At 40.9% G+C, this 23,603-nt stretch overlaps 2 protein-coding genes and 1 long non-coding RNA gene across 17 annotated transcripts in view; 1 reads left to right on the top strand and 2 right to left on the bottom strand.

Moving 5' to 3' along the window:
• The window catches only part of LOC112573092 (alpha-(1,6)-fucosyltransferase-like), a 49,239-nt gene that overhangs the window by 3,127 nt on the left and 22,509 nt on the right, over positions 1-23,603 (top strand). For 2 of the 4 annotated variants that reach the window (XM_025253108.1, XM_025253111.1), the window contains 12 exons: positions 522-780; positions 1,121-1,310; positions 1,574-1,723; positions 7,204-7,406; positions 8,522-8,646; positions 9,027-9,225; positions 9,595-9,709; positions 9,885-10,104; positions 10,523-10,781; positions 11,128-11,304; positions 11,660-11,810; positions 11,905-12,349. In XM_025253108.1, the coding sequence (XP_025108893.1) occupies positions 522-780; positions 1,121-1,310; positions 1,574-1,723; positions 7,204-7,406; positions 8,522-8,646; positions 9,027-9,225; positions 9,595-9,709; positions 9,885-10,104; positions 10,523-10,781; positions 11,128-11,304; positions 11,660-11,810; positions 11,905-12,258 (2,402 nt within the window). In that variant the 3' untranslated portion in view covers positions 12,259-12,349. Of the gene's footprint in view, positions 1-521; positions 781-1,120; positions 1,311-1,573; positions 1,724-7,203; positions 7,407-8,521; positions 8,647-9,026; positions 9,226-9,594; positions 9,710-9,884; positions 10,105-10,522; positions 10,782-11,127; positions 11,305-11,659; positions 11,811-11,904; positions 12,350-23,603 lie in introns of those variants that run through there. The other 2 variants (XM_025253110.1, XM_025253109.1) reach the window with 2 other exon arrangements.
• Positions 629-6,779, bottom strand: LOC112573104. Of its 2 annotated transcripts, XR_003101169.1 has the most exons (5): positions 6,087-6,779; positions 5,360-5,498; positions 4,891-4,992; positions 1,110-1,285; positions 629-770 (listed from the first exon to the last, which is right to left on the bottom strand). It is a non-coding gene; the product is annotated as an uncharacterized LOC112573104 (long non-coding RNA). The 2 variants fall into 2 exon arrangements; XR_003101168.1 differs by lacking the exon at positions 5,360-5,498.
• Positions 14,018-23,603, bottom strand: part of LOC112573094 (alpha-(1,6)-fucosyltransferase-like) — a 39,535-nt gene continuing 29,949 nt past the window's right edge. For 6 of the 11 annotated variants that reach the window (XM_025253121.1, XM_025253124.1, XM_025253123.1 and 3 more), the window contains 5 exons: positions 17,838-18,017; positions 17,314-17,572; positions 16,962-17,138; positions 16,470-16,620; positions 14,018-16,311 (listed from right to left, as the gene is read on the bottom strand). In XM_025253121.1, the coding sequence (XP_025108906.1) occupies positions 15,967-16,311; positions 16,470-16,620; positions 16,962-17,138; positions 17,314-17,572; positions 17,838-17,877 (972 nt within the window). In that variant the 5' untranslated portion in view covers positions 17,878-18,017 and the 3' untranslated portion in view covers positions 14,018-15,966. The other 5 variants (XM_025253117.1, XM_025253114.1, XM_025253116.1 and 2 more) reach the window with 4 other exon arrangements.

The following is a 23,603-nucleotide window of genomic DNA, read 5'->3' on the forward strand; positions in this document are numbered from 1 at the left end:
AGCTCTCTCAAAAGAGAGACAACTCCACAACGTGACCTGCAAACGTTGATGTGTGGTGTTGCGGCGCCTGTTGCTGTCGCAACCAGAGCATCGCTAGAGGACTGTACAAGTGTACAACGATGTTAGCTGCTCCCACAAACACTATCCATTTCTTTGTCAGTATCGATAATAAAACTTCTTAATGAGCACACCTGTTAAGACTCGTATTAAGAACATACTTTGTATGTTATCAGCTCTTTTAGATCACTTACCTTCATTATCTTGATTACACACAATGCCACTGGTCATTGGTCAGAATTTCTTTATTTTTTTAAATTTTCCGTATAAAATCATAGGGTCGAGTTTAATATCTAAAACTAGTCCTTCTCAATACACAGACTACGAACTTAACAATGAAAACGTTCTGTTTACATTCCTATCCACATTCTGTCATTAAATCAAACGACTCTTCCCACTCTCCACCCACCCCACGATTCTGACAGTTTAATTGAAAAACTGAATCACTGCTTTTGTCACAACAGTGGATCCCAGAAATCAGACCTCATCAGCTCGTGTCGTTCGGCTGAGTAGTCTGATAAGAAGCTGGAACAATTCCCCAGCCAAGTTTCGACCTCTCGCCATCCCAGCAGACCTGGCCAAGAGGTTAAAGACCTTCCACGGTGACCCCCCGACCTGGTGGGTCGGTCAGCTGGTCAGCTTCCTCCTGCGTCCTCAGCCTCACTTGCAGCAGACCATCCAGACACAAGGCGAGAAAATGGGATTTAAACGTCCTATTGTGGGGTGAGTGAAATAAATGTTATAGATTATGTCGTGGATATCACACACACACAATCACACACACATCACATGCATTATTGCCGACAACCACGTCTCTGCGTTTTTTTTTTCATTTAGAAAAGAGTTGCAAGACGACAATTGAATGATTCCCATGCTGACATCTAGACAAATAATATTCTGTACAAACTGACACCAACAACATTCAGACTTATTTACATGTCCGTCTTCTATATCCAAAGCTGAGTTTGTTGATTTTTTCCACACAAATAAGCATTAACACGAGAATAAAGGGACTGTAATCGCCGCGTTATCTCCCCTTAACCTGCTCTTACTCGTCGTGCAGCATCCAGGTGAGGCGGACAGACAAGGTGAACGCTGAGGGTAGGTACTACAGTCTGGAGGAGTACATGAAGCACGTGGAGGAGTATTACGACCTGAGACAACAGCACGAGGACATCAAGAACGCCGACTGTTTGTGGCCACCGATGACCCGTCGGTCTTCTCGGAACTTCAGAAAAAGTGAGTTTTGTGTGGTGAGTAAACAGGGGCGGAAAATTCGACATTTACTTAAAAACTTTTAGTCAATTGATTTTCGCATAATTTTAGCCGTAATTCTGTCAAACAAGTATGCACGTACATAAGATTATTAACTTAGTGGTTTACTTTGGCAAAGGTACTACTTCCCCAAATTTGGGTGCGAAAGGCAACCTCTTAACTTTACAGTCATCAGATCCTTTCCTTCTTTAATTCTTTCATCTTTCCATCCGCCCCTAATATTGAGTGCTGTTTGTGTCAGATACCCGAGGTACAACATCACCAGGGTGGAGGGCAACCCAGAATTGTCGTCCGTCAAATCCGCTACACGAGAGATGGACTGAGTGCAGTACTAGTGGACCTGCACTTCCTGTCCATGTGTGACTTTGTCGTCTGCACCTACACTTCCAATGTAAGAGAACCTCGCACTGTTTGTGTGTGTTAACTTCATCAACTATCTTAGTGGTAATGATCATCAGATTGATGAAAATATAACTTCCATTGCATATCATACACATTGTCTACCATCTGGTATCATTAGTGACAGTCGTTGTCAGGTTGTTACCATCATTGTCACTACTAATCTTACATTTTCTGGACACAGCCATCGCCCTCATCAATGTGCGGACTGTAATATACTTTGTGTACCTCCAGATGGGTCGAGCCATCTACGAGCTGATGCAAGCCAAACAGGTGGACGCCTCCTCCAGCTTGTATTCTCTAGATTCCTCGGTGTACTATGTGACTTATTTTGACATCCATTACCAGCGAGCTATCAAGAAACACCAACCGAGGTCAGCAGCAGAAATCTCGCTTGAGGTGGGCGACCTCATCCACATTGAGAGATACATTTACCGAAGTAAGAACCAGTCGTTTGTCGGGAACTTGAGGAACGGCTCTAGTTGTGGTGTCAACCAGCGGACTGGCAGACGAGGACTTTTCCCGTCCTACAAGGTTGTCGATGAAATCGTAGAAGAAAGCATGGGGATGAACAACTAGGTTATAGACATTGTAATGCCCTATAGTTCAAATCTGCATTTCTCTGTTTTAGAATATAAGAATGAGAGATTATTAAATGTAAATTTAACGAGTGACTGTCTCTGGGGTATGGAAGCACACTAACTATATTCTTAACTAAACAGTAAAAAGTACCTTCAAGTTTGCAGGATTAAATGTTATTATTCCTAGTTGTGTTTGTTTGTTTAAGTTCATGATTCTCTGTTGTTTAACATTAAATAATTACTTCTATCTCTGAACTCTTGCTTTCCACCCATGTTTACTTCTGTCACTAAATCAGTTCATGGTATGGCCTCCTATGCTCTGTGTTTTTATGAATGTTTCGTTAGTGTCGATAGTCGACTGAACCATGCCAGACTGAATCACTAATTCAGACACACGAATGCCTTCTCATACTTGGCAATAAGCTATTTTGTAACTTAATTAATGTTTTTATTGTTTTCCTTTTTAACGTTTCGTGGATGCCACGATGACTCTATGGTATGCATGTGTATGTCTAAGTAAAATAAGACGATATCGTGCACACGGCACCAGGACAGGTCTTCACTGCTTGAAATCAGTGCTCAAAATAACTCTTCTCCTTTGTTTGACTACAAAGTCTCCATGGTAACCATGTCTCGTGCTGGGCACATGGTCAGACACTGAAATAGAATTTTCTCAAAAATAATATTAGAAGTGATAAGCTTACATACATCATTATAAACTTATTGTTGATTATTGTCAACACCTTAGTCTCTCCCAAGCGCACACCTCACACCTCTCCCCTTCTGTCCTTTCCAATTATGTCGCCGTGTCACGAACTTGTTGTGACTAAGCCTCGACCGACCGAGGACGTAGTCCGTTATCGGTAAGAATATTGCTTAGTATTATTTTTAAATGAATTTTTTTTTTCGCTTTTTGGCACCCCTTAGTAAAGGTTATTGACCCCAAAACACAGAAGCCTCGCCTGGAAAATGTTTAATTCATTGTCACACAAGGGTGTCAACAGGTGGTCCGGTAGGTAAGCCGTAGTCTGTACATTCAGCTGTGCATACCTTGTTGTGCAACTTTTTCCACCTAGTTGTGGATATTATTGTTGAAATTTACAGTTAGGTTCATATCGCCTATATTTACCGATATTTGCAACAACAACAAAAAAAAAAAAAAAAAAAACGCAAGCCATTCAGGTCGGTGTTTAAATAGCCGGTGACCCGTGATATGGGTGACATGACCCCTTGAGCCCTGTGCCAGATCTCTGAGGGGGATTCAATCTCTAAATGAGGTCGTGACACTGATATCCACGCTCAGTTGAATAACACGTGATGTCTGTCTCGTCGTGCATGGATTGCTGGTAGAACTAGATGGCCTTGCCTCTAACAAATAAGCTTCATGGCTGACAGTGAAATTGTCTCACTCTCTGTCTCAAGCACATCTTGTTGAACTGGAGATGGATTTGTAGGTTGTCTACAGTCACAGACGACTTCAAGCCTTCTTTCCGGTTTAACACTGCCTTCATCCTTAAGAGGCAAGTGGCCAAGCAGACGAGAAGAGACCGAGCCAACATCTGTCGGCGTCCTGGTCAGTGATTCATTAAGCCTTTCATCTGAATATGAATATACAAACCTGACACTCGCTCCATACCCGGATGTGTAAATCTTGTGGACTTGAATTTCCTGTGACTGTCGTTCGAACCCAGACCTCAGCTGAACGCAGTTTCTTAGACGAGTTTGTATGTTTGCTATGTTTATCTTACTGGTTGGATGGTGGATATATCTGTGTGTGTGTGTGTTAGTGAGCGCGCTCGTTACATATAGCTAGTTGGCTTGTTATATCACCTGCCTTAGAATCATCAAAGCTCACCTTATGTAAAGTTTACACTGTGCAAGCGGAGCAACTCATTGTGTTGTACCAAGTTGCGTCATGACATTCACCGTTGCACACTCAGTCGTCTGTTGCAGCCAGAACGAGGCTAAAAATGAGATCACGCAACATCGCCTGACAATCATCAAACAGTCGTTGCCGTGAAAGCTTATCGACTGCTGGTCGTAAACACTTTTCACAAGGTGTGCATTCAGGTGTTCAGGTTTCCTACACATAACGGTCTCGACGTAACGGTAACGTTTATTACCGAGGTAATAATTTTAATTACACGTTACCGTGGACACCGCACTAACATATTGAGCTGTGACCGCTCGTGTGACAGAAACAGAATAATCTCTACATTCTACAGTCAACACACGTTACACACGACATCAACGAGCCAACAGCGACACCAGGAATGTCACACGTGATTTCCGTTACACACAGACAACAACCGGAAGTCTACGGTTCGATCCTTGTTGTAAGTTGTCACAGACTTCTCTGTATTTTTATATTTCCTGTGACTATTTTAAAAAAGCTGGCGTGAAGTGAGCAGATTACTTCTCTGTTTATGTATGTGAACAAAAATGTTCTTAATCCACACAGCCAGCTGTTAGTTAAGTCCCGTTTATCAATAATGTGATCAATACCGTTGCAATGATGGCTGCCCTGACCGTTGACTTCACAATCTCTTTACTTTGTACTATTGATTGTTAGACTTACCACACATGGTCGGTTGATAGACTGATAAGGTAGTTATTTAATCAGTTCATATTTTTCAGATTGTTTTCTGGAAACGGGGTTAATACATCAGTCGTGTCGCGCCTGAAACACACACCGAACAACCAGTAAACAACAAATTCCAAACATCCACAACCAGCCATCTACCTGTAACCATTAAAACAGTCGGTCAACAAAAAGTTAAAGTATGTACCAAACTATACAAAATTATCTAGAAAGACTTTAGAACAAATGTTCTTTTCTTAAAGGAAGCATTTTTAAAGTTTTGTCTAGAAAGATATTGAGCAAATAATCAGAGAGAAAAAATAAATACACATTTCCACACAGCAGTACAAGTGTTTCAAGAGACCACACTCCGTGTATTCAAAAATGTACTTCACTGTAGAGAACTCAGTCTCCTCAAAACACACATTATCACACGGTAAGTCTAAGATATTTGTTGTTTTCTGACTTAGCTTCAAGGTGTAATGCACCCTGCACACCAGTGGGGTGTTGTTACAAACAATCAGTTGGTCATGTCCCGTTCTCTCTATCTTTTCAAACTGTGCAGCGGTTGTGTTGCCGCAGTGGTTAAACTTTTGACACTGTCTCTAGAAAAAAAAAAAAAGCTGGAATGAATAGACACTACAAAGGCATTGAAAGTCTCAGGAAAGTCGTTTTCTATATCTCACCTGTCACAGAGAACTGCTTCACCTGGAAGTCAAAGGTGGTCAATGCAATCAAAGAAGCCGAGACTAGGTTCAAGAAAAGGCCAAATGACTCCTCGTGAAAAGTTGAAAGCATTTTTTTCTCATAAATCTGAACATGAGGGGCTGTGAAATTTGTCCGTCCGGCTAGATTGATTGTCAGCTTTTAACCAAAGTGTAATAAATGTTCCTGGACTTGCACCATATGTATGACATGTACGTGCAGGATAACAAACATACAAAAGTTCTAAAGGTCCTGTCGCTAGCAACAACCTGGGTGCTACAGTCTCCTGTTTACTTTGAGGTGGGCAGTGTACCCAGCTGTTTATTAGAGTGTACTGGTAACCTGAACTCATTGTTCAGTCGAGCTTTTTTCCTCCTTCCTGAAGTTTCTATGCGAAACACAAAATAAATAAGCTTCCGCTTCCTTCTCCTAAACGTTAAATAAATTTTTAAGAATTTTAAAACTTTAAAAAGTTTTTGAAAACTTACCAGTACAAACTAGTTTAAAGAAGTTGAAGTAAATATGTCCATGAATCATCAGTTTCAAGTCATAAGCACAAAGAAACTGTCCCGTGGATGCCACGTCAGCCTCCTGTTGCTGAGGATCCCTAGTGCTCCGAGTTACAGATTTTAATTGTATGGATTGAAGGAGATGGAGCTCTACTGGAGGAAGAAAAACAGCCTCCCAGGACCATTCCGGGATCAATGTGTTTCGGTTCCACACCCAGCATCACGTGGGCTAGGAGCTCAGTGACGTCACCGCGGATTACCTCCCCTGTGACCCCGAGAACCTCCTGACCTACACGGCCAGTGTGTACGGCCGTCGTGTGTGTGTGTGTTCGTGTTCTTGGATTATAGTTGGCAGGACTTGTGGAGTGTGAACGACACTAGGAGGGACGAGAAACTGTGAGTAACAACTCAGTGATTGATATAGCATTGGGTCACCCGGGTCACATTGCTACTTCCGGTTCTGTAGCGAGCCCGCGAGACGAAGGGAGTCCAATGTGTAGCTCGCCCCCAAGCGCCTTGCTCGCTACACGTGGGTATTTCCGGGCATTGATAAGCTCGATAATACAACTGGAGCAATTGCTGATGAACAGGAGAGAGTGCGAGCAACCCCATGAGGAATGAGGAAGGAATAGAAAGAGAACTGTGTGAGAAGTGTGATTTTCATACACTAAGGTAACACTACGTGAGACTGATCGGGGAAGGCCCCGGAGATGAACATTGTGTGTATCTCTAGCTGTGTGTCGCCTATAGAATATTATGTTGAGGCGAGTTATTATTTATGCACATGTGTTTTTGCAATCTGTAAAGTCCTGAGCCACTCCACAACTTGATAACATTGTTTGTGCATCCTCCGGAAATCTTTTTGTTGTGTTTTGAAAAAATGCGTATTTGTCTGGTGCGATTGTTTTCTAGAGCCACCCGAGTGTGACAAGCAGTGATCAGTTTTGTGATAGCCACCTACCGCTTGAACATTTGTGTGGATTGTTCTCTGCAGGCTATTTTTCGTCATTCGACAACAAAGTAAACAGGCAGTCAACCAGTGGCCTCACAGTTAAAGCAAACAACAAACTTCAACCACGTGACCCTTTCTGTGCAGGCCACAACGATGATAAGGAGGCGGAAAGTCTGTGTGGTGTTGACACTTATCAACGTGGTTGTCATCTTCCTGGTCATCGTCACTCACAGCTTCAACAGGTCCGTGGTGGAAATACAGTCCGGGCTCCAATGGACAACAGATGGAAGTCCGTCTTTACCCAATGTAGTGACCATCCAGATCAACATTTCTGAACTTATAAACAGGTACGGACTTTGCACTCACTCTCTCCTCTGTTGCCTCTTCAGCTGTAAACAAGTGGCACTTGGGAAGTGCTCTCTGTGTGAGATGTTTGGTTGAAATGCTACCACATGGGATTTCATTATTGTCCTCAGGGTTAGCTGTTTGCACGATAGTTCAGGGGGAATAATTTCCGAGGTGGTAAAGACATTATTATAAAGATTGTAGCACAGATTGTTAAACACAACAGAGTCAATAATAGTCGCTCCTAAACGTTTTTGCACCGGATGCGACAATGAAAAAAAAAACCATCGATAAGGCTTCCAGGTGTGCTTCTTCCGGAAAAGTCATTGAAGCACCTTAAAGGATTTATTTTTCAAGCTTTTTTCCTTTCATGAAAGGTATTGATATGTAATTAAAGATAAAATTAATGGTTTAGTGTTAGAGCGCAGGGTGTTCTTGTGGTCTTTGGGTTGTGTACTTGTAATTTTTCTGTATATTTAATTCATTGGTTGTTGACACTGAAAGGTTATAAATCTCTGTGTGTGTGTGTGTGTGCTACTACACGCCTTGATAACTATGATAACTAAGCTTTCTAAATCGACTTTATTATCATGCTGCTTGTGTTTCCTTTGTAATCCTCACATCCTTCGTCATCGGTGATGATTCTCACCTTCTGATCAGACTTATCAGGTGTAAAAACAACTTGACGGGGTAGATAAGGAACAAAGAAGTCTCAGCTGTAAACAACTATGACTAGTTGATATCGGGTATTTGCTTTGTCACAACTAACTAATTGTTATATTATTCACACATACAGACGATTAATAGGTTCCTCGGTCAAAAACAAATAGAACAGCCGGGCATACCCGACACCCAGCTGACATTGTTTACAGTCTAATGGTTGTCTGACTTGCTTACACCTCATTTGCCGCTAGGGGCGCTGCTGGACACTAAATGTCGCCACAGACCCCATTCATAAAATTGCCTATTAACACCTGTAGTCCCGGTGTGATGAAGCTGCAGGGAGTAGGACTGGGATAGCTTGACCGAGGGGACAGGGGACACTGTTTTCTGGCCCTCTACACCTCACTTCCACCCTCTCTCGATGAGTTTAATTAGCTTTTGTTGTTTATTGCAGGTGCCTTCAAGAAGGAGAGATATTTCAAAACAACAATTTATCCTTCATACAGCAATGTGTCAAGAGAGCACCAAGTGCAATAACTCTGCCGAGGCTTGAGCAGCTGGGGACTCACACTAATCCAGGTACAAACAAACAAAACAACAAACAAACAAACAAACAAACAAACAAACAAACAAACACTTTTGTTAGTAGTTGGACCTCCTGAAGGTAGGGCACTACTCACATCGTCTTACATAGTCGTAGTGACATAGGATTAAACCAGGCTTTCTTCCACTCCATGTTATTCACAGATCACGTGGTTATTTTAAATTTTATTTTAGCCACACACTTGCTGATGCTTGCAACATTTCTCAATGGGCAAATGGAATTGTCTTAATTAATGGAGTTTGAAACACTTCGAATAAATAAGACTAAAAAGTTAATATCTTAACTGGAGAGGACGAACGTTTGACAGTTGTGATTGTCCAGGATGCCCTACTAACAGAATACAAATGTGGTACAGGTGAGAATCAAACCAAGGCCCTGTACCCTCTGAGTACGGAGCGAGAGACTGCGAGACGGAGAGTAGAATCAACGGCGAGAGAGGTCTTCTACTTCATCACTGCCAAGATGGACACACTCAGCCACGGAAACTTCTCCTTGAACGAGTTTACGAAGCAGTTTATAAACAACACGAGGACAGAACTTGAAGACTACAAAAGGTAAATATATATATAGATTATAATCTCTAAAAAAACTATTTAAAAAAATTCATTATTTCAAACATTTTTATTTACTTTATAGCCATAATTTTTTTATGTAGCAAATAGAAATAAGACCTTCTAGTCAACGGACAGAATGAAAGCTCGATCTGCTGGAAAATGTTCTGGAAGACTACGAGGAGGTTACTGTAGCAAAAACCACTTTAAATCCGGGTCACCAAGTACGTTCTGCAAGTTTTTCCTACATAACACGTGAACAGATTTTTAGGTGAAAGTTACTGTTTTATTAATTGAAGTGAAAAGAAAAGTTTGCGTCTGCCATATCAAAATGTTATGCGAGTGTACCTTGAAGTTTTGCTCTGTGTCCAGGTCGTTGTCCAATGATCTTCACCAGCTGAGTCACGTGGACGAGGACGACGAGTGGCGGGTCAGTGAGTCCAAACAACTCGGGGACCTCGTGCAGCGCCGTCTGCTCGTTCTACAGGTGAGAGACGTGTGCATGTCCCGCACTGCCTCTCATCAGCTCACTAAACGATCACAAACTAATGTTAAATAATGGTTCTTGTGTATTAATCTGTTTGTCACGCTCTCTCTGTATGAGATCCTTAAGCTTCATTAATTTAGTTGAATAAAAATAAAGATGAAGACTCCTTTTGCAGAACCCACAGAACTGCAGCAAAGCGAAAATTGTCGTCTGCAACTTGGGGAGACCCTACGGCTTCGGCAGCATGTTGCACGAGGCGACGATGTGTCTGTTGACGGCCTACGCCACACACCGGACACTTGTTCTCACAACCAACGGCTGGAGATTCACCCCGAGCACCTGGGACACCTTCATGATGCCGCTGTCTACCTGTACAACTAATGACACTAGAGACAGTGAGTGACCAGTCCTATGGACATCTCTGTGTGGCGGCAAGCAGCGTCAGTACCTAAACAAGGGTGGTGATGAACAGCCGTTAGCTAGCTGATTAACTGATTGCTACACCATAACCAAAAGCCAATGTTTACAATCGACATCCAAAAATTTTATATAATAGACACACATTATATTTGACAGAAACATTTTGGACATGTCTGTGTCTTCTTGACTTTCTCGTATACCATCTGTTTATTATCATTCATATATCAAATATATACATACAGACCTATATACACACAAAACAAAGGGAAAATTATTTGTGTGCATGTGAAATGAATATTTGTCGTTATGTGCATTGGTATAACTATGTGTCTGACTCAATATATTTTATAAAGAAAAGTTCCTGACTTACTATTGGCTGTGTGTTCACAACAGTGGACCCTAAGAATCAGACAGCTTCAGCTCGCGTCGTTCAACTGAAAAGTCTGATAGGAGAATGGAACAGTTCACCTGCCAAGTTTCGTCCTCGCGCCATCCCAGCAGACCTGGCCAAGAGGTTAAAGGCCTTCCACGGTGACCCCCCGGCCTGGTGGGTCGGTCAGCTGGTCAGCTTCCTCCTGCGTCCTCAGCCTCACTTGCAGCAGACCATCCAGACACAAGGCGTGAAAATGGGATTTCAACGTCCTATTGTGGGGTGAGACACACACACACCTTACTGGGCAAGCGGTTTGGTTGACTAGTTTGTTTCTTCGCATGTTTACATCATTGTTAGAGACGAAAAAAACTTTACTTCGTCAAAAACTGTATTTACGGCATTCACACTATGTTGAAAAATGGATTTATTGAAATGTTGCCCTCAGTTATGTGTCAGCAATTCTCGTCACTCGCCTAACATTTGTGCTCAGCGATTTATGGTCCTGATAACGAGTTGGGACTGCACTGGCCTCAAGCGAGCTTGTAGGGAGGAGGTAACTCGGTAAAAAAAAAATCACAGTTCACTGCTTTGCCTCCCTTATGATTTGATTTCATTCATCTTACAGCATTCAAGTGAGGCGGACAGACAAGGTGAATGATGAAGCGGTGTACCACAGTCTGGAGGAGTACATGAAGCACGTGGAGGAGTATTACGACCTGAGACAGCAGCACGAGGACATCAAAGAACGCCGACTGTTTGTGGCCACCGATGACCCATCAGTGTTTCCGGAACTTCAAAAAAAGTGAATGTTTAATGTCATGGATACAGTCAGTACAGTACAACATGATAAATAATAATTTTATGGCTATGTCTGGCTTCCTGGCATCATACAAAGCTTAACCCGAAAAGTATGTGAGGTCTCTAAGACCTTACTCTCTAACGACCTCAAAAAGTTTCGGGAGAACTTTACATTTACTCATGCATGCATCTTTAGAAGTGAGTCATATATATATATACTAAAAGTCTAATAAGTAAGGAAGATTTATGAGCAGAGCCAAATCGTAGTGTACATGTAAAATTAGGATCTGCAGCTTCATCATCTGTTTGTCACTCAGTCGAGGACATAGATATATCGTCAATGAAACTGTTTGTACCAGGTACCCGGGGTATAACATCAGCGGTGTGGAGGGCAGTGCAGACTCAGCTTCTGTCAAATCCCGCTACACGAGAGATGGACTGAGTGCAGTACTAGTGGACCTGCACTTCCTGTCCATGTGTGACTTCGTCGTCTGCACCTACACTTCAAATGTAAGGGTGCCTCTCACTGTGTGTGTGTGTGTCTGTGTGTGTGTGTGTGATTACCACCATTAAAAACATTTCATGCAATATTTGTGTGTCACAGGTCTGTCGGGCCGTGTACGAACTGATGCAGACGAGACATGGCGACGCCTCCAACAAGGTGTATTCTCTGGACTCCTCGGTGTATTTTTTAACAGACGGCGACATCCACTACAAACGAGCCGTTGTCAACCACCAAGCGACATCCAATGAAGAAATCTCCCTTCAAGTTGGAGACCTCGTACAAGTTCAAACCTACGTTTTCCGTAGCAATGACCGACAATTCGTTGGTAACCTGAGGAACGGCTCCAGTGTCGGCATCAACACACGGACTGGAAAACGAGGTCTTTTCCCCTCCTACAAGGTGGTGGATGAAATTGTAGAAGAAAACATGGGGCTAGACAAGCATAGTGTATAATTTAGACAGAGCTGTACATGTTACTAAATATTTGTTGTGTCGCTAATACCACAAGGATTTCGGTTTTAAATACATATTATTCCAGTTGATACTTTGTGTGTTTTGGATGTTTGTGATGTATTTGTTTAATAAAATGAGATATTTAAATCAGCAGCTACAGGAAAATACACATTGACTGTCACATATCGCAGTCTACAGGTTGTTTCATGGCAATCATCAAAGTCTGTACACTCTCAAACCTGCCATAGTCTGTCATCATTGGGAACAGGCACAAGTCTTCCCTGACAATGAATCATGACTACTTATCGCTTGCGTGGCCATAAAAAAGCGGATATAAGCACAAAGTAAGAATGAAATACAACCTGTTAATGAAGCCATGAAACTCCGGACTTGCCTCATATTGCGTTTTCACTGACTCTGCAAAACGCAATAATAATAACCAATAATAACCAATAATTATTATTTTTGTAGCACTTATTCCCACCATCAAAGACGGACTCAAAGCGCTTTATTAAAAAGGAAAACACACAAACATAATAACAAGGGAGACTGGCTCAAAACCAGTTGACTGAGGTTCCTGGAGATACCTGATGTCAGTCACTACAGATGGTGTGTACTCCACACAAAGCTTGCTGTGACAGCTTGACATTGTGAAGCAGCTGGAGGAAGATAATCAGAGTTTGAAGTCGACACTGTCCATTCATACATCTCAAATTAAAGTCATGGCAAGATGGCTCAGACGTGAAGAAACAAGAGCATAAGAAGAAGCTATCACCGGATACTGAAGCCGAGAATAAAAGGTCTCCTTGATAACAATAATAAATTTAAAAAAAAACTAAAAATACTAACATAAAAGATTTTTTTTTAAAAACACACTTTCACATAAAATGAACTGAAAGGAGTAAAATCACTTTTTCCCTTAGGTCTCGGGAATTTCTTTAATACCTATAACTTACAATTTAAAACTGAAGGCACTCTCTAAACGTTTAAAATCTGATCATCTACAGCCATAAAGACAAACTTTCTTTGACCAAAAAACAAAAAAACTGACGATGCACTTTTGAAACTTCCGATGCAGTTTCATTTCGTGACGTCACATCCTGCATCTCTCTTTTCTTCCTGCTCCACTCGTCTTTGCAACTATCAGTCAGTCTTAACCATGATGAAGTACAGTAACACCTCCCGAACTAATCGGGTTTCATTTTCAGTTCATCAACCGTGCGACACTCAGATTCCCACAGAGACAGTCGCCAGTTACACAGCAGGCAACCAGCAGTCAGCCAGACAGCCGGCCATTCGACAACAACACACAAGCTGGCGTGCAATAAAAACAACTTTAGTCAAGGTTTCCCTTGTTTTGATAACTATGATGTGCTCCTCACATTCATTTTCTTCAAAATTATCTTTTGGTGTAGCTGTAGTTAAGTAAAATTTAATAGAGAATGTGATCAAAACCGTTTCAACGATCGCTGCCCTGACTGTTGACTTCACAATCTTTTAATTGGTCTATTCAACTTTAATCACATGGTAACCTGATGGGATGGTAAGCAATTTCTTAATCAGTTAATATTTATTTACATTTTCTTTCGTACAATGGATGGTACATTAATGGTGTCGCGCTTGAGGACACAAAGACCTCGGTGTTACAATAGATGCTTTGTCATCAACATGAAGAGAATGGGTATTAACGGAAATTCACTGATTGTTATACTACACAGACACAACAAAGCACATCAATTAAAACAACAAACGATTCAAACTCTTTCCCACAAGAAATGTTTATTTTGGTAATCTTCTCAAAGAGATTTACTTCTCAAAGAGATTTAAATACGAATGACCTGCAGATTGGTGTTTTTCGCCAAACTAAGGCTTTACCACAGCAAAGCAGGTGGCCCTGTAAAGTGAAAGTCTGCCAGAGACGAGATTCGAACCCAGATCAGCTAATCCTCACTGTAGTGGTGACTTGCGCTAACCGTTGCACCACAGGACTGTCCTGGCTACCAAGTGAAGTGTTCAAGATTCAAGACTTTTTTATTGTCATCCTTTAAGGGTATTGAGATATTAAAAGTGTACAGATACATATTTACACACATTCTTACCTTATTAAATAATATCTCCCATTCACATACACACACTTGCTGGTTGGCTTATGACCTCTAATCTAAAAAGAACAACAAAGAAACAATAACAAATTCTTTGTATCATTCACTGGTTCTTTCCTTCTTCAAGCCTTTTCGTGTATAAACACACTCTTGTTCTCTCACTCCTCTTGCTACATAAACATACACAGTCACTCACAAACATACACAACACAGAAAACACACACACACATGCTCGAAAGCCAAGATCTGAATACTTATGTAAAAGTTTGAGTGAGTGGTTGTGTGTCAGCTGACTCAGCTGACATTTGCATGCAGTCTATGCTCTCTGCTCTGACTATTGTGAACCAAACAAGTTCATGAACCTAGTGACCAATCACTGCCGGATGATCTGGTATACAGTTCCAACCATCCCTGATGTACCGAATCCACCAGCACCGCTAACTTTAAAGCAACAACAACCGAGCGAAATGATGTTTCAGCAAACGAAACAAGTGAAAGAAAAGAAAAAGGAATAAAACTTGATCAAAAAGGTAATTATTACAAGTAATAAAATTACCGATTAGCTAGCAACGTCATCAATTACTTTTAGCACTTCACTGCAATCCTTAAAAAATTTGCAAATAACGTTGGAAAACTCTTTGGAGACGCAGTGGACACACGCTGATTTTGTCAGCAGCATGTCACCACGAACTTGTATCACTGGACTTGTGGCTGACCATTTTTTCCAATTAGCAACTAAAACGAGGCAGGTGTGTATAAAGCTTCCGGTTTAGTCAAATTCTTTGCATAAGGTGCGGACACAAGAGAAGCCAAAAGCGGCTTCGCAAGCTTGACTTCCGAAGCAGCGCTTTTCCGAGCCCGCTAGCGGGCTGCTTGATAAGCCGGCTTTGAGGGGGCCGCTGGTCACACACACGAACGCTGTTACGAAGCACTGTGCGACAGTCGCGTCCCTTGTTCACTACAATGTTCGGTAGCGTCCCTTGTTCACTACAGTGTCGGACACATTGGATGTTATCGTGCTATGGCTGGCTATTAAAATAAAGAAAAAAAAAGAAAGGAGAGACAAAGAAGTTAATTAATTCGGTCAAATGAACGGTCTGGTCCTCGCTGAGGTTCGCCAGAGGCCCTGTTGCTTTCACAGCCATGTGGAAACGCGTGGAAAAGTAGAACAGGTTCTAAAGCGCGAAGCAGTCCACCTATACACATCCGTTTTTTTTTTTTCACCGTGTTCCTCTGAGTCACCCACTTCAGCTGCGGAACAGAAGCATCGTCTTCAACAAGTTCTTAAAGTGAAAGTAAACATCTTTCAGCAGAAATGTCGAGGATTGCATCTATAGTTTTTTGTTTTCATTAGTACTATTTTTAGTAACAGTTGAGGAGTTTAGAATTTCTTTTTTTTTTCGTTGTCCCCATGTTTTTCTGCGATATCATTAACAACCTGGTAACAGGGGCAAAGACCTTAAGTTCTGATTTTCCCATGTATTTGTTGATGCCGATTGTGGCATCGTTCCTCAAATTAATTCTAATTCTCACTTAAAAACACAGTTGGTCAGATTATAATAGTACATTTAAAATAGCAGCGCTACAGTTGTTGTGTAACCCTAATCTAATCGTATGCCCCCATGTTTTCCTCTACGATTTCATCCACCGCCTTGTAGGAGGGGAACAGACCTCGTTTACCAGTCCGTCTGTTAATGCCAAATGTGGAGCCGTTTCTCAAGTTACCGGCTAACACTCGAGACTTATCGTAGAAAAGATAAGACTCAATGTCGATGAAATCTCCAACTTGAATAGAGAGTTCTCCGACGAACCTGGCTTCGTGGTTGTAAACAGCTCGCAGGTAGTGGATGTCGTAGTATGTGAGATAATAGACTGAGGAGTCCAGAGAATACACCTTCATGGAGGCGTCGCCATGTCTGGTCTGTATCAGCTCGTACACCGCCCGACAGATCTGTGATGTGTGAAAATGAAAAAGTGTTTTTAAGTGATCACACACACACACACAAACATGCACACATACAAACACACTCACACACACACACACACACACACACACACACACACACACACACACAGAGCACAGCTCACTTTCGCACAGTGAAGCCTTACATTGGAAGAGTAGGTGCAGACGACAAAGTCACACATGGACAGGAAGTGCAGGTCCACGATTACTGTGCTCAGTCCATCTTTGCTAAAGCGGGATTTCATGGATGCTGTGTTTGCGCTGCCTTCCACCCAGCTAATATTGTAGTGCGGGTACCTGGTACATACCATACATAGCTTTATCGGTGGATGAAAACATGTATGGATTATTAAGATGAAAGGACTTGAACAATTTACAATCACAGTCTAATGGTGCTTTCTCCAATTGGAACAAGATACACATGTGTGGTAGTGCTGATACTAACCTAAGGTTATAATTTTACATGAAACTAATTATTTACAATCTTTCTAATAATCAGCTGCGCTTGTGACTGCAATTCAAGTACAAAAAAGCATCTATACGTGTACATAAATAAAGAATATAATTATGGCGAAAATCACCTCTTTAAAAAAGTGTATAATTCTCTGCCCCTGGTTTATCCACCACACAAAACTCACTTTTTCGGAAATTCTGTGGTGACCGACGGGTCATCGGTGGCCACAAACACTCGGCGTTCTTTGATGTCCTCGTGCTGCTGTCGCAGGTCGTAATACTCCTCCACGTGCTTCATGTACTCCTCCAGACTGTGGTACACCGCTTCATTGTTGATCTTGTCTGTCCGTCTTATTTGAATTCTGTACGAGGTATACAAATAGAAACAAAATGTGAATACGTCTGTTGTTTATATAAGCGGATGGGATTCGTTAGCTTTAGCCACCCTCTTGTCTTCAGGCAAGTCTTTAAAAATGAGGGATCAAACGCCGTCTGGAAGAATATTCCACAGCTCTAACTTTCTAAGACTTTACTCACCCCACTATAGGACGTTTAAACTTCATTTTATCGCCTTGTGTCTCGATGGTCTGCTGAAAGTGAGGCTGAGGGTGCAGGAGGAAGCTGACCAGCTGACCGACCCACCAGGCCGGGGGGTCACCGTGGAAGGTCTTTAACCTCTTGGCCAGGTCTGCTGGGATGGCGCGAGGACGAAACTTGGCCGGTGAGTGGTTCCACTCTCCTATCAAGGTTTTCAGCTCAACGACGCGATCAGAAGCTGTTTGATTCTTAGGGTCCACTGGTGAAAAAAACACACTAAACACTTCACTCACGTGTTTTTTATCTTCTCATTTCCCTCTGTCACAACAGCTATCTTCGCACACTTGTTTAAGAAATCATATTTCTCTAATGCCATTATCATCACCTGACAACTGTAGTATTGTTTTTACTAACCTAGGACCCTAGCTTTCCTCCACCATTGCTGTTTATGTTTGGGACTGACCACCTCTTGTCGCTAAACCGAAACGTGCATCTGCATGACCTGTGAGTTAATTATCACTTACTGTCTCTGGTGTCATTAGTTGTACAAGTAGACAGCGGCATCAGGAAGGTGTCCCAGGTGCTCGGGGCGAATCCCCAGCCGTCAACAGACACATCGTCGCCTCGTGCAACATGCTGCCGAAGCCGTAGGGTCTTCCCAAGTTGCAGACGACAAGTTTCGCTTTGCTGCAGTCCTGTGGGTTCTGCAGATTGTATTTTTACTATCATTTTAGACCAAATAAATTAAACGACTTACACAATCATCGTATCCTTTGAAAGCCTCGTTTGTAGCCCGCATCTAACCTTTCACCCAGCTTTGCAACCCAATCTCACACCCCTTTACCACCTCTAGTACACAGGTTGGCACAACATGAAGAAAACATTCAACAGCTTTTCAAAATCTCTTCCTTTCCTCAACTTCAGCTACGTACAATTAGTAGGCAAAAGATAAAATTAAACAATTTTATTATTTGCAACAAAAACTATAAGGTTAAACAGTTTAATTTATTTACAGCATAAGTTGTTGTTCAGCAATGTATAACAAGCAATCAAAATATTTACATAAAATTTACAGACATTAATTATTTACATCATTAAAGTTATTTTTCAATAATTCTTTGCAACATAAAACTAAACAATTTATTTACATAGAAGATAAAATTTTATTTTTAAAAGTAAGACAAAAAAGATCAACCCATGAGTAGTGGAATTCCTGTGTGAAAAAAGAAGACCTTCCTCTCTCTCTTGCAGGCTGGGGTAGAGCACGAGAGATATGGATTTTCAGAGCTTTTTTTTTTATCTTGTGCTCTCTCAGCTGCGACTGGTCGTTGTGGATTTTATCGAAATTTAATAGGAAGATTTAACTTCGAATGAAATTTAATAATTTTGATTATATAAATATCTCTTTTACTGCATAACCCGAACTGAGCAGAGGCAATAATCTATTGGGTTAAAGATCAGAATTTACTCGATCGACAGACTGTAAGTACATCTACTCCTAATCAACATTAAGAGTTCTGTCCCTTCCCCTGACAGTCTGAGGGTATCAGCTCTCCTTGATATTGTTTATGCTTTGTGGTCGTGCTTTGATTTGGATAAAATGTTGGACCATCATGTTTACATGTGCTTCTGCTACGTTTCTTCCTCTTCTGGTTTGCAACAGGACGATATATATATAATGTTATTTTAAAGTGCGAACTGTTTAGATCTGTCGGCTGGATTCCATTCCGCCCGCTTCACTCGCTTCGGCAGCCACCTTGAGCTGCACTGAATAAACTGAAGTGATGATCACCCTCTGGCAGTTTTATACAATAACATTTTTTCATATTCTAAAGATTACTTAATATCTTCCCAGTGGTCTCCTGATGTAACTCACCTTATTGTCTGTAATCGTTACGGTAGATCTACAGTTATCGCCCTTTACTGTCGGAACGCAGCGAGTCCTGGCATTGTTCTTCCTTCTACATCTTTGTTACTGTTTTGTTTTACAACTTTGTCACTGTTTTATGATTTTGTTCAGCTTAATAGGTTCACCTTTGGATGAGGTAATGTGCTTTATAAATTCCCACTTCTTCATCTTCTTCTTCTTATTATTATTATTAACAACAACATTAACAACAGCAACAACCTTTTCCATAGTGCTAGTCCTTTTTCACATCCCTGCTTTTCCAATATCATGTTACTGTCCGTTCTTGTTCTTGTTATTTGGTTCCTCTTTGTGTTTTCTGTATTTTATTTTAGTCGTTTAGTATGACTGTATATTCTTTGATAACTTATATGTTATTTTTTTGTTTTCCTGTCCCTCGTATGCTGTTCATGTTTCGTTCTTGATCATGAGCGCGAAAAGCATGCTCCTTAGGAGTATGTGCTTTACAAATTTTGGCATTTTATTATTTTTATTATTATTAATGGGCAACAATCATGGTCATTGCAGTCTACGTTGTGTTATCATTGATTCTCTGTGAGTAGGTTGGTGCATTTTAGTTAGTTTTTCAATGTGTACTACTGTTAATAAAATATAAACATATTTCAAATGCGTATTTGTCGAAGATAAACTTCTGTTAACGTTTTTTTGTTTAATAGATGGTACATTTCTAGCATTGCATTTTTATTTTATAGTTACAACTGACTGTTGATAATGACATTTTTAGCATTAAATGATATAATATAATTTTTGATATATATTTATCGATGTAAACACTTATTAAATTCTCATTTAGTTGCATGAAAAATTTATTCTTTCTTTACTTATACTCGCACTCATTTGTTTTAGACCCTCAATTCTATTTTAGTTGTGTGGATCATTTACATCAATGGTGTCCTCGCACTGTCACTTGTTCGTAACATTATTATAAAAATCTTGTATTCCAAGTTATTATTTATTAACATTGCATGTACTTGTGCATTCGAAATGAAGAATTAAAGTAGATATCATGTCAGATTTCACTTTCAAACTATATATTTAGAGTAACAAGCAGTTTCTCGGATATAGTTATTTTTTTCTAGGAGGGTAAGTATTTTCATAACCATATAGACTATGACTGACACATTTATCAAGCTTGTAGAATATTACATTCAGAGTGAAGCATAATCGCACACATATACAAATGCAAGGACTGACAAGGGGCAAGAGAGCGACAAAGACATCTACCTGTTAAGACCACAGGTAGATGTTTCTCACCTGCAAATCATGGAGACGTCGCTGCACGAGCTCCCCAAGTCGCCTGGACTCGTTGTCTCGCCATTCCTCGTCGTCGTCCACGTGACGCAGCCGGTGAAGGTCACTGGACAGCGCCCTTCAACGACAACGATATTTTTCCCTTATGATCACTACGACTTCATTGAGGATGGGCGTGGGATATACAAAGTAACAACAGGATTCAGAGGCAATGTAGTGGTAAGTGTGAAAAACAAATCAAATTAGTTTTATACAGTCGACCAGGAGATGTGAGTGGTTATTTAATTTAACGGGCAGCATTACAGCCGAGTAGGTCGTATATATGACTGCACTGACCAGTGATGATAAAAGGATGACAATGGAAGAATAGACACACTGGCCTGATGTCAGTCATGTCAGACTGGCTTGTATTGCACGAAAACCTTGTTGTGACAGCTCGACATCAAAACTTTGTGAAGCATCAGAAGGGAGGTAATCAGTTTGAAGTCGACACTGCCATGTGTAGATTTTAAATCTAAGTAATGCAAGATGGCGAAGATGTGTCTTAGACTAACACCTACTGTTTATATTCTTCAAGTTCTCTCTGTGTGTTGCTTATAAACTGTGTCGTGTTTCCATCAACCTTAAAATATCCACTCTTGAGTGCGTCCATCTTGGCAGTGATGAAGTAGAAGACCTCTCTCGCCGTTGATTCTACTCTCCGTCTCGCAGTCTCTCGCTCCATACTCAGAGGGTACAGGGCCTTGGTTTGATTGAAGTCTGTGTGACAGTCACGTGTGAAGTTAGTATGACATCCTGGACAGCCAGCACTATCACAAAGTGGTGTTAATACCAACAGACCAAAGTTTTTGTCAGGAGAGGCACTGATAATCAGTGTAAGAAGGAAACAACAGGGGAAGGAAAAACATTCCACGAAGACTAGCTACAAGTCAAACGACCATTAATACTAACAGACGAAAGTTTGTATAATAAAAAATGCAGTTTGATAAGTTAAGAGGTGTTGGACTGTGGATGTATTAAAACATCACGTGATTTGCTGTCGAATTCAAGTAGTAGTAGCTTCCTTGTTCCTAACACGAACACGAAATGACAGGTATGCTACTTTCATTGTTGTCACAAACTTTATACCTGGATCACTGTGAGTGAGTAGTCGCTCGAGTTTCATCAGAGTTATGTCCCCTGCGGCTTCCTTGAGACATTGCCGTGCCTTGTGTAACCCTTCGCTCAATGTTGTCTCCCTTTGTTGAAGACATCTTCAGGAAACAGAGATCACACCAGTAAACAAGAGATCAGTAATGTGGTGAATATTTGGATTTATTGTTAATTTTTCTCGGCTTTGAAGGGGAAATTCAGACATTTAGACATAGAACTGTGCGGTTAGTTTAGCCTAGGAATTTGAGTTCAAGGACTGTATTTTGATGAAATGGTATTTTGTCATTTCCCAAATGAAGCCAAGCTTGATAACAATCTCCTAAGGTGTGGGACTTGTGGGATTGACAGCACGCGCATGCAAGAGAACTCTGTCTTTGTACATGCAAGTCTGACAGTTTGCAGAGAATGCGAATAGTGTTGGCCAGTCAACAAGCACGTGTGTGACCAAACATCATCCACATGACTGCTTTCTCTACATGCCAGCTGGTTACACTAAACTTCCTTTTGAAAACTTTTGAAGTTAACTCACGACATGAACAATCCTTACGGTAAATTTACAAACAGATTACAGAGGCTTACAGTCATTAAGCCAGTAAATAGATACTCTATTATTGCATGCAAAAGTTTAAACTTCCATAACTTGCAAATAATATTAATACATTTGAATAATGTCTTGAAAATAAATGTTACTCAAAGCGCTCCAGAATAACAGTAAACAGCATAAAAATATAGCATATTATACACGGTGCCTAACTTATATAAGAATATAAATAAAAATCAGTTGTTGGAAAACAGCGAAATAAACAATGCGCAATCAACAATTAAAAAAGTGGGAAACAGAAGAAAATCAGACTAACAAAAAGGACAACATTTAAATCTTCGCTGTCACCTTATCAGCCAGTTCAAGTATGATATAAAACTCTCAATCTCTTTACCTTTCCATGAGTTCAGAAAGCTTGATGTCGATGTTCTCTGGAGTACGAAGAGGCTGAAATCGAGTTGTTAGCATTTCGCATGTGGACCACAGATTATTCAGGATCCAACTGAAACTGGGATGAGTTACTAGAAGGAGGATGACAACCGAACTAATAACGGTTACAGCAACAAACAGCCTCCTCTCTCTTGCCATCGCTGGTGTCAGCACAACAAATGAAAAAAGAGTTGCTGTCCAGGAATATTGCCAGATTTATTTTATTTCTGTTTAGCTCGAAGGTTGATTCAGAAATATGTCTGGAAAAGATTAGCAAACATAAAAATCTCGTCGTTATCCACATTTTTGACTACAACTTCATAAAAATTCACAATCTAAAGACAAAAGCAGATGAACTTACTTTTTACAAACTTAAGGATACGGTCACGACGACAAAAAATCCTTCAAGAATGCGCTGCTCCATCTCTTCTTTTTTTTTTTTCTTTTTTTTTTTTTTTTTTTTTTTTGTATATTTTCTTAGATTTTCATCTTTGTTGTAATGGTTTTTGCTTCCATGTTTCGCACGGAACTTAATCTTTAAGCTCTTAAACTGAAGAAAAGAAAGAACTTGGTACGTGTTGACGGGAGTAAGAAAACAAAACAGTGCCCTGCAATTTCCATGTTACACCAATATACCAAAGTACCAACGTGGAAGGGCTCGGTTAGCGAACGCCTCCGATAGCGAACATTTCGGATAACGAATAAAAACTTCGTTAAGAATTTGCACCGGGTAGCGAACAAAACTTGGGATAACGAACAGCCATGTCACCCACACGTGACCGACCAACATGTCAGACCAAGCATCATTCGAGACACAGTTACGATGAGTCGTTCGTTATTGTGTGAGCCTGTAACTTTCAAATATTAGCGAGTCAACAGGGGCTGGCAACCAACTGTGGTCGTTAACCGAGGTTTCACTGTAAGACACTCTGGCCAACCTCAGCGTACATACCGGTCTGATGGTCCCCCCCACCCCCACCCCTTAAATAC

Source organism: Pomacea canaliculata, linkage group LG10 (genome assembly GCF_003073045.1).
Source record: "Pomacea canaliculata isolate SZHN2017 linkage group LG10, ASM307304v1, whole genome shotgun sequence".
Taxonomy (NCBI): domain Eukaryota; kingdom Metazoa; phylum Mollusca; class Gastropoda; order Architaenioglossa; family Ampullariidae; genus Pomacea; species Pomacea canaliculata.